Genomic DNA, 10393 nt, shown 5'->3' with positions numbered 1-10393 from the left:
GAGGGGGAGAGGTGCTCCAGGCGCCGTAGCGGAAGTCCCCTGCGGCCTGTGGTGAGGACCATGGTGAAGCAGGCTGTCCCCCTGCAGCCCATGGAGTACCATGGTGGAGCAGGGTTCCACCCTGCAGCCCGTGGAGGAGACCACGGTGGAGCAGGTGGACCTGCACCGACGGAGACTGCGGCCTGTGGAAGACCCCTGCCGGAGCAGATTCCGGGCCGGACCTGTAGCCCGTGGAGAGGAGACCACGCAGGAGCAGGTGGCCTGGCAGGAGCTGCTGTCTGTAGGGGATCCAGGTTGGAGCAGTTTGCTCCTGAGGGATGGACCCCGTGGTACGGACCCATATCTGGAGCAGTTCTGGAAGAGCTGCTGCCTGTGGGCAGCCCATGCTGGATCAGTTCAGCAAGGACTGCATCCCGTGGGAGGGACCCCACAGCACAGGGGATGAGAGTGACCGAGAAGGAGCGGCGGCGAAGAAGCGCTATAGACTGACCATAACCCCCATTCCCCCGTTCCCCTGCACCGCTCGGGGGGAGGAGGTGGAAGAGGGTGGATGGGGGGGAAGGTGCTTTTGGTTTCTTTCCTTTGTTTCTCACTTCTCTAGCTTTTTAGTAATAGGCAATAAATCTTACTATCTCCCTACACTGAGTGTGTTTTGCCCGTCACGATAATAGTTGAGCGATCTCCTCATCCTTATCTCAGCCCTTGAGCCCTTTTCATCGTATTTTCTCCCGTTCCTCTTTGAGGAGGGAGAGTGAGAGAGCGGTTGTGGTGGAGCTCAGCCACCCACCCGAGTAAAACCACCACACATCCCCTTTCAAACTCGTGCTTTCCCTACCATGCAGGTGGTCAGAAAACAGCTGTAGGCTTTAGGCTGAGCTCTTTGTGCTGCCACAATCTGCCACAAACACCTGCGTACCCTGCTCAGTGGTATCAGAGACCTTGTCTCCTCAGGGCTGCCTCTGCAAATGCGGCTCATCGGCACGGTCCCTCACCGGGTCTGCGGCAGAGCTGGAAGACGGAGCAGTGCTGGGGTTGCTGGAGTCTAATTTTTCTGCTGTTTTTATCTGATCTTTACAAATCATCCCTGCCTGTGTGTGTTAGAAGTCCTCTGAGCATTGACAGTGGGATTAATTGGTCTTTCCCCATGTCTGAGGTATTTGTTATGAAGCTCTATCTCTATTCAGTCATCTAACACAGGCTGAACTCAGGCTGCAGCCTTCCCTCAGTACAGGCACTAATGGGATCTGCTTTCTTTTCCTATTGTTATGAAACCTATGGGAAATAAGTATCTTTGCAACTGCTACCTACTAATGTCTCCTAACTGTCCATATGAATGCACGGTTTTGTGTGGGTATTGCACTTGACTCAGCTTATCTCAAGGCTATCACATCAGTCAGGGGATATTCCCTAGGAAGGGAGTATTTCTTAGTCATGTTCATTTAATCCATTTCACCATACTGCTAATCTTAGTGTAGGAGGACATCCCAAAGTGCTCTGGTACATAACAAATATATGCAGTCTTCATCTGACTTCAGCAGCCAGGAGTGCGTGGAAGAGCATTGAAACCATGCTAGAATCACTGAAATGGTTACAGCTGTCCAGCAACCCAATGCAGGTGAAATTTGGTTGTGTCAAAAGAAAAAAAAAAAAAAAAAAAGTCCTATTTTTCATGTACTCAGAGCCCAGCTGGTTCTTCCCTCTGGACTGGCTTTCCAGAGGAAGCAAGGAAGGAAGACATACACGTGGCTCCATCATCTAAGTGTTGCCCCCAGAAGTCTGTTCCCAATGCAGGGGACAGCACAAAGGCACAGGTTTTAGTGATTAAGACATTTGGCACTGGTATTATATTTCCCCACGATTCTTGCTCGTGAAGGACTTTGGACAACCTTTTGGCCTTCCCCCCTTGGATAAGCAGACCCATGCAAGAATAATAGGAACATGAGAACCTTCAATAGCACAGACTCCCTCGGTCTGAGCTCTGCGGACTTCAAAAGTCTCGTGCTACACAACAACCGCAGGACAGACAGATGGGAAATGCTACCAGCTGCAGCGGCTGCTGGCGTGAGGTTGCTCTCCTGCCCCCTCATCAGTTTTTTTCCAGCCTTCTTCTGATTCATCAGCACCAGCCGCTCACATCTTCGTGCGCACTCCTGCTCTGTGGCCCCGCTTAGCTTATTCCAGAGGAGGCAGAATTCCTGACCATCATTATTTTTCTTTCGTCTTTCTTCCTAATCAGATACACTTTGCTTTGCAAAAGCTGTTGGAAAAATATTTCATTTCTCAGCACCAAAGCCAGCAAGTATTGGCAGATTTGTAGCACATCATGATGGTGTGGTGGTTCCCAAGGACAATGAGTACCTACAACATCTGAATGGGGTCAAGCCTCACACCACAGATGATGCACAGTGGCTGCATGAAAGAGCAGAGTGCTTCAACTAAACAAGACAAAGGAAAAGACACTGCGAGCAGAGCATCACTGCTTTGAGTTTTCTCATTCCTTCCTCTTGATTGTGGTCCATCACAATCATTGTTCGCTTATTTCTCATGAAAAGAGAATGGCATTTGGTTCAGTTTCAGTAAGTTTCATGAAAATTTTGTCCCTGTGCGGATACCTCCATCCATCTATTTTTAATAGCATGTTGATTTTCTATGTGCCACACCAGGCAGGGTACAGCTGGAACTCCTTTTCAGTAGAAATCCATGTTCAAGACCTTTAGAAATCATCATGCTCTGAGGACACACAGAGCAGCCCTCTCTGAGAGATGTCCTGTTCTGGTCAAAGCCAGCTGCCTCCAGGGAGGCCAAGAGCCCCAGCTCTGTGGTGGACAAGAGGCAGGGCAGGAAGACAACTCCACCAAAACCCAGCTGTTGGTTTCACAGTGACCAGTGATGTGGGACTGGTAGCTACAAAATAATCCTTATAGGAACAGAAATTCAGCTCCTGCTTTGATCTAGCAGTGATGCTAAGACTATACTAAGATGGAGCACAGATTACTCCAGACAGATGTCCTCTTTCTGTCAATTACTTGCAAATATGCACATTTTCATGGTGTGCTGGTAAAAACTTTTTAGCCCTATCTGTACTAACTCTTAAATCATTACTGTAGAGCACAGTTGTGTTTTTGTTGTTGTTGTTGTTGATGATGATGATGTTGTTTGTTTTGTTTTTTCTTCTGAATAGAAAAAGATCTCAGATAGCCAGGTGATAACCTTGGTGGAGAACAGCACTATGGTGTAAGAGATCTAAAATGGATTAGTGACATGCACCGCCCGATAGAGATATCAGCCTGAGCCGTGTTAATGAACACCTTTACAAATCTCTATTAAAATTTTTTAATGCCATAAAGATTACTGGTTAGATGAGCCCTAGAGCTCTTTCAAGATGCCCGTTATTGTACTGTTGGATTGCATGCATATTTAAATTAAACTGTATTTTAAGTTCTGGCACATTTGCCTGTTAAACTTTTAAACATTTGAGATTTTAACAGCCCTGTTTTTTGCTGTATGGAGTAAAAATGGTAGCTGGGGGGCTTTGGACAACTACACTGAACTTTAAACATATGGATGTGGGCAGGGAGGGTCTGCTGTCATTATTCTCTGCTTTCTGTGGTTAACAAATATGGTTTTGGATTCAGCAGTAGCCACCAGTTTCTTGAGAGGTCAGGGGCTTAAAGCTTGTCTCAGTAAAAGATGCTGTGTTGAGTTACTGCATATTGTCCATTTGTTAGTTTTGTTTATGCACACCTCTAGACCTTAAGGTGTCAGACATGATTAGTTTCATAAATAAACTACCTGTTCTATTCAAACCTTTTCAGATCAAATTTGTTGTATTGGATATTTCCAGACCAGTCAGGGAAGAGCATTCTCCAGTGTAAGCATTTAAACTTTTTACAAGGGAAGACACAGGACTGTAACAATCTCTGTTTTGTGAATTCCTCTTCCTAAACCTGAAAGCCAATTTATAATGTGCTTAAAGTTCCTCCAAGAGAGAATTGGGCCATGTGCTTTTAGCCATTTAAAGCACCAGTAAAATGCAGTATCCAGCATATAAAGGGTAATCCCCCTACTTCATAAACCTTCTCGCAGAATCCTACAGCTCTTCCATTTCCTTTTTTATTTTTGTATTTGGGAGCTTGTCACTGGCAGCTGCTGAGACAGTGCTGCGGTGATTGAACATCAAGGATCAAGTCTCACAGCCCTCACCAGAGCATGGCCAGGCACCACCCTGAGGCTTCAAATATCAGGTTAAGGTTCAATCGTTGATCCAATTATCCTTTGTGAATAAAGAGGTTTACCAGCTGGTTAATATTTCACCATCTTTTGGACTTACTGTTCAAAATGGCTGCTAAGTAGAAAATGTGACAGCAGCCTTGTATTGGGCTGAGATGGCCCAAGGCAAAAAGACAAGGAGGCCATCTTCCTGCAAACTCAATTACTTTGTACAGTAAGTTAAGAAGAGGAAGATATGTGTAGAGGATGTCTCCGAGGTGTTAATGTCATTTATGCAAGTTGTGGGGGTTTGTGTGTGGGCACAGTGCAAGCTCCCCAGGTGACAAAGAGAGGTCATTTACTCAGTTGTTTAAACAGGAGAGCTCTTGAGTGACAGCTGTCATTATGGCAGGCTGAGTTTGCAGATCTTCTCTTGTTTACAATGAAGTAGGAGCTAGGAGTGCCTCCTACACCATCTGATATACCTTGTGGATAATGGAGAGCTGTTAAATATCTCTGGTTACATTGCTTTGCCTAATTGAAGTCACTCTGGTGACATGATGTCTAATTATTTCTTGTAAGAACCTGGTCACATATTACCTATCTCTTGCTAAGCATTTCTAATGAACACTACATGGTTATTTTGTTTAGCCAAATTCTATGTATTGAATTAAACCCTTTCAACCAGTGAAGTCAGCACAACTCATTTGGCTCTTTTAATCTGGTCTATTCAAAAATTATCGTTACAGTTATAAAGTTAGATTTGTCATGTGAATGAAGAATGCATTTAGATACCTCTTAAATGCAAGGCACTTAATAGCCACATTGTATTTACTATAGGAGTACAACTCTGGTGTCACTGAACCTAGAAAGGAGCTAAATCAGTAGTTTAACTTGCCAAGTTTCAAGGAAAGGTCATTGAAAATTCAGTGAACAAATACCACTCAAATAATCAACTGTAATAATCCTTGCATGCTCAGTGGTGTAGTTCAGCTTTGCCATCAGTTCTTACATGGAGCAGGACTGTCTCCTTGAAAAGGCTCTAACCACTCAGGGTCCAGCCTCTTACTATTCAGTGTAGGAAGAAAATGTGACACTCTTATCCAGGTGTGTCACACCACCATGGTGTGGGGAGTATGAGGGCATGCAGCACAGCACATGGACTCAGGAGGGTGTCTCAGCACAACCCTCTGGTGTACCCGCCACTCCCCCCAGTTTTGTGCCATCTGCAGACTTCTGCCCCATCATGCAGGTCACTAATGAAGTTGCTAAACAGGACTGGATCCAGTATTGACCCCTGGCGTATGCCGCTAGTTACTGGCCTCCACCTAGACTTTGTGCCACTGATCACCAGCCACCCCGTGGGCTCGACCATTCTGCCAGTTTTAAGTGCACCCCACTGACTGCCCATCCAGCCCATACGTCTACAGCTTGTCTACAGGGAACTTACAGGAGACAGTGTCAAAGGCCGTACTGAAGCGCAGGCAGACAGTATCCATGCTCCCCCTTCATCTACCAGGCCAGTCCTTTCATTGCATAAGCTTATCAAGTTGGTCAGGCAGGACTTCCCTTAGTGAATACCTGCCGTCTTCTTTGCCTGTGAGGGTAGCCAGGGAGCAATTGCCCTGCCTGTGTTTCAGCCACGTTTTCTCACCCTTTTTCTTCCTATTCTCTTCCCCACGCCCCTCAGGGTGAGGGGAGTGAGGGTGAATGATCGGCTGGGCAAGTGCCTGGCTGCCCAACCAGGGCCAACCCACCCCACCGTAATCCCCCGTTCAGCAAAGGACCCTTGAGCAGGCTCCTCACGCTCGCCCTTGCTCTCCCACTTGGGCGTTCCCCACAGCCTCCGGCCCGCCCCTGGCACGAGGGCTGCTTGCACACACATGACAATGCCAGAAACCACCACCACAGCCAAGGCTCTTTCTGGACTGTCACCAGCACTGCAACCATGGCAGTGCTGGGCAAGTGTGGTGGTTTTACTCGGGTGGGTGGCCGAGCTCCACCACAACCGCTCTCTCACTCCCCCTCCTCAGAGAGGAACGGGAAGGAAATACGATGAAAAGGGCTCAAGGGCTGAGATAAGGATGAGGAGATTGCACAGTAATTATCGTGATGGGCAAAACAGACTCAGTGTAGGGAGATAGTAAGATTTATTGCCTATTACTAACAAGCTAGAGAAGTGAGAAACAAAGGAAAGAAACCAAAAGCACCTTCCCCCCCATCCACCCTCTTCCACCTCCTCCCCCCGAGCGGTGCAGGGGAACGGGGGTTACGGTCAGTCTATAGCGCTTCTTCGCCGCCGCTCCTTCTCGGTCACTCTCATCCCCTGTGCTGTGGGGTCCCTCCAACGGGATGCAGTCCTTGCTGAACTGATCCGGCGTGGGCTGCCCACAGGCAGCAGCTCTTCAAGAACTGCTCCAGATATGGGTCCGTACCACGGGGTCCATCCCTCAGGAGCAAACTGCTCCAACCTGGATCCCCTACAGACAGCAGCTCCTGCCAGGCCACCTGCTCCTGCGTGGGCTCCTCTCCATGGGCTACAGGTCCGGCCCGGAATCTGCTCCGGCAGGGGTCTTCCACAGGCCGCAGTCTCCGTCGGTGCAGGTCCACCTGCTCCACCGTGGTCTCCTCCACGGGCTGCAGGGTGGAACCCTGCTCCACCGTGGTACTCCATGGGCTGCAGGGGGACAGCCTGCTTCACCATGGTCCTCACCACAGGCCGCAGGGGACTTCCGCTACGGCACCTGGAGCACCTCTCCCCCTCCTTCTGCACTGACCTTGGTGCCTGCAAGGCTGTTCCTCACTCCTCTCACTCGCCCAGCTGCTGTGTGTGGCGCAGTGTTTTTTTTTTTTTTCTTCCCTGTCTTAAATATGCTCTCACAGGGGCGCAAACCAACATCGCTTATTGGCTCAGCTATAGTCAGCAGTGGGGCCCTTACCTAACATGGGGCAGCTTCTAGATTCTTCTCACAGAAGCCACCCCTATGGCCCCCTGCTACCAAAACCTTGCCATGTAAACCCACTACAGCAGGGCCAGATCAGCCTCCTGCCTACACTACCCACCACTTTCAGCCACCAGCTGACATTGTCCAAGCCCCAAGCTGGGCTCCCCAGAGGATGGCCATAGCATGGTTGCTGCTGGGCAGCTGAAAAACACCCACAAACTGGATCCCCCATCCCGTGTGGAGCAAGGGAGAGAATGGCAAAAACAAGAGCTGGAAGCTCTGGGTTTGAAGCTTTGCTGGACACATGAGGGTCGTGAAGCGGTTCATGGTCTCTCAGAAGGGGGAGTGCAGGGCACGACCTGGGGTACAACCCTACCTAGTGAGAGGCCAGAGGCTTTGCAGGGCCCTGCGCAGGGCCAGCTCTCGGCACTAGGGTGGGCTGGCCATGGCCCCGCTGCGCTGAGCTGGCCTGGCTGGGCTGGCTGCTGCCTGGTGCTCGGGTGAAGGGCACCTCCTGGGGTTTAGCTCAGCTCGGGGAGGGCCACCTCATCCCCGCTGTCCCTGCATCACAAACGTTGCCATGGCTGAGCGCTGCTGTCATCACAGCTGGGGAGGGATGACAACCCAGAGACAACGCGCATCACAATCGGGGGCGGGCTATATAAGTGGGGCTGAGCGAGGCTGGCTGCCATTTTGCCGCGAGCTGACGAGCGAAGAGGGACAAGCTTGAGCTGGGAAGGTGGAGCAAGGGGACCGTGAGTGCGGTCCAGCTGATCCTCCTCAAGCCAGCCAAGTTTGGCGCTCTCTGGCAAGTCACAGGCATGGCTGATCCCTGGGGAATGAGCTTCTTCCCCAGCCCAGAAGCCTTCTGGGCCTTCTGCTCCTTCCTGTGGCTGCTGCTGCTGGCGTTTGCCTGCTTCTCCATGATGCCGTGTGGCAAGCCGCAGGTAGGAGTCAGGGCTGGTGCTGAGGCAGGCCCTGCCTGGGACGGGAGGCCGTGTCCCAGCCAGGCCTGGCCAGCCTGGGCCAGGAGGCCTGGGGCAGGCACGGGCCTGGCCCTGGCCATGCCCTGGGTTTGTGGGTGCCGCTGAGGCTGCTGGGGACTCCCTCTCACCCGCTGCTTTCTGTGCCCATGTAGGAAGGGAGGACGAGGAGGTGCTGTTACAGAAGGAACCAGGAGAATCGCAGAGGTGAGCAGCCCTGGGCAAGGGCAGGTGCCCTGCAAAGACACCGCCTGGCCCCATGTACCCGCCGTCCCCCCACGGCCTCCCCATCCACTGACTCTCTGTCTTCTCTGCCACCAGTTTGGACCCTCCACAACTCTTCATGGCGTAAGAGGAAGCAGTAAGTGGAATCGTCACCGCTGGGGCGTGACAGCCCCCTCTAGTCAGCCCCCCACCAAAGGAGGTCCCACTAACGCTGCCCTTTGCCCCTTTGCAGATGTCCCGAGCACGCAAAGATGGATGGAATAGTTGAACTAGCCCAACTGTTCAACAGGACCCTTGAGGACTTCAACAGATACATGGAAATGTGAGACCACCGAGGAGGGGAAGGGGACGGGGATAGGGATGGGAACAGGGGCAGGGTTTGGGGGCATGGATGAGTGCAATGGCTTGTGGGGGCACAGGGAAATTTGCGGACTAAAATCCGAGAAGCAATGCCCTTGCAGAAGGATTTACCGCCGAGGCACAGAGATAGCAGTGTCCCCTCTCTTTCTGGGGCAAATGGAGCTTCTGTGCCCAGCCAGCAGAGAGGGAGCCTTGGGCAAGGGACCAAGGGGCCCTTTGGGGGACCCCACAGAAATGACACAGCCTGCCAGCTCCTTAGGGGCAGAGGGAGAGTCCCAGGGTGCTCAGGAGTGCTTGGCTCAGCATTCCCTTCATCTTCCTTCTCCTCCTCCTCCTCCTCCTCACACAGGCTCAACTTGGAGTTGCCAGGGGACAGCAGTGAGTCTACCACTTCTGACACAGAGAGTGAAACCAGCTGCTCTTCAACGGTGTCTCTGGACTCTTGGAGCACCATCTCCTGCACTACCATCACGGAGAGCGAAACCACACAGATTTCAAGGGCATCTACCCCAACTCCTCTGCAGAAAGAAGACTCACTTCATGCTTCTGTGTTCCAGCCTGGACTCATGCATCCCAAGGCTGGCCCAGAGGAGCAATGTGACCATGACACTCACCCACCCTGCAGGGAAGAAGTGGTCGGTGCACACTCAGGAAGCAGTGTGCACCAACACCAGCAACACGTCCAGGTCCAGCAGGCTGCTCCCACCCATCCTCCAGAGGTGCCCAAATTCCACTCCATGGAAATGAAGACATCTTTGCCACAAAAGGAGACCCAGGAGACCCAGGAGACCCAGGAGACCTTGGACTGCTTCACCCCAGAGAAGAAAGAGGAGGAGAAACTGCGCCTGCCAGCTGATGGGGACAAGCCTCCACAAGATGACCCAGCCTCTGCTTCAAAAATATCTAAGCGAGCAGAAAAGCCTACTTTGAAGGTGGTTCCCATGGTGCGGGACCTGCCCTGTGTGGACAAGACTGTGGGAAGTCATCTGGAGGGGCCTCGTGGAAAAATGCAGTCAAAAGTGCTCTTCAGGCTGCGAAGAAGGATACTGATTTCCATTAGGAGATTTTTAAACCTCATCCTGAGGCAAAGACTCCGAGACTGAGGCTCCCCAGTGGAACACCAGGCAGAGCCACCGCTCACCCTGCCGGAAGGACAAGGGATGCTCCCAGGACAGACCTGGCTTTGCAAGACTCCGTCCAAAGTGCATCAAAGCCCCAAACCACAACCTGCCTGGCACTGAAAGCTCCCAGAATTTGGCTCCGTCTGCAGCTGCACTCCCAGGTGCAGCTGGAGGAAAGACAGTGGGAGAGAAGAAACCATCTGCAGAGGGGGCCAAGGTTCAGCAGGACCCAGCAGGGCACGGAGCCAGCAAGCAGCAGATCCCTGCCAGCCCGACAAGGGAGCGGGGGCTCTCTCAATAAATGTGTCACTGGAAGCACACTCATGGGCAAGTGTCTCTAATTTCCTGGGGAAGCGCTGCAGCTCCCCTGCTCACTACTAGGCCCTCCTTGCATGGGCAAGGCTGGCAGCTCTGTTGGCTGCTTCTGTGGGGAGGAGTGGGATGGGGGTGGCCTTCCCCTGAGGCTTTCAGAGGCTGCCAAGCTCCCTGGAGGTCAGTGTGGCAGAGAATCATAAAATCATAGGGTCATAGAATGGTTCGGGCTGGAAGG

General features: G+C 51.6%; 1 protein-coding gene across 1 annotated transcript; it reads left to right on the top strand.

Annotated features, from left to right (window-relative positions):
* Nucleotides 1-7762: 7762 nt before the first annotated feature.
* LOC121068322 lies at nt 7763-10168 on the top strand. Its single transcript, XM_040553438.1, has 5 exons — nt 7763-8101; nt 8293-8344; nt 8459-8498; nt 8595-8684; nt 9072-10168. Exons 1-5 carry the CDS (start codon nt 7976-7978, stop codon nt 9823-9825), a joined length of 1062 nt encoding a protein of 353 aa, XP_040409372.1. The 5' UTR covers nt 7763-7975; the 3' UTR covers nt 9826-10168.
* The last annotated feature ends 225 nt before the right edge of the window (nt 10169-10393 follow it).

The sequence above is a fragment of the Cygnus olor genome, chromosome 3 (assembly GCF_009769625.2).
Source record: "Cygnus olor isolate bCygOlo1 chromosome 3, bCygOlo1.pri.v2, whole genome shotgun sequence".
In the NCBI taxonomy this organism is placed as follows: domain Eukaryota; kingdom Metazoa; phylum Chordata; class Aves; order Anseriformes; family Anatidae; genus Cygnus; species Cygnus olor.
Note: the sequence above shows the minus strand (reverse complement) of the source record. Positions and strands in the feature narration are given on the sequence as shown.

Coding starts and splice junctions, on each gene's coding strand:
- LOC121068322 (XM_040553438.1), top strand. CDS start 7,976: ATGGCTGATCCCTGGGGAATGAGCTTCTTCCCCAGCCCAGAAGCCTTC. Junction 8,345..8,458: donor GAACCAGGAGAATCGCAGAG/GTGAGCAGCCCT, acceptor CTCTGCCACCAG/TTTGGACCCTCCACAACTCT. Junction 8,499..8,594: donor TCATGGCGTAAGAGGAAGCA/GTAAGTGGAATC, acceptor GCCCCTTTGCAG/ATGTCCCGAGCACGCAAAGA.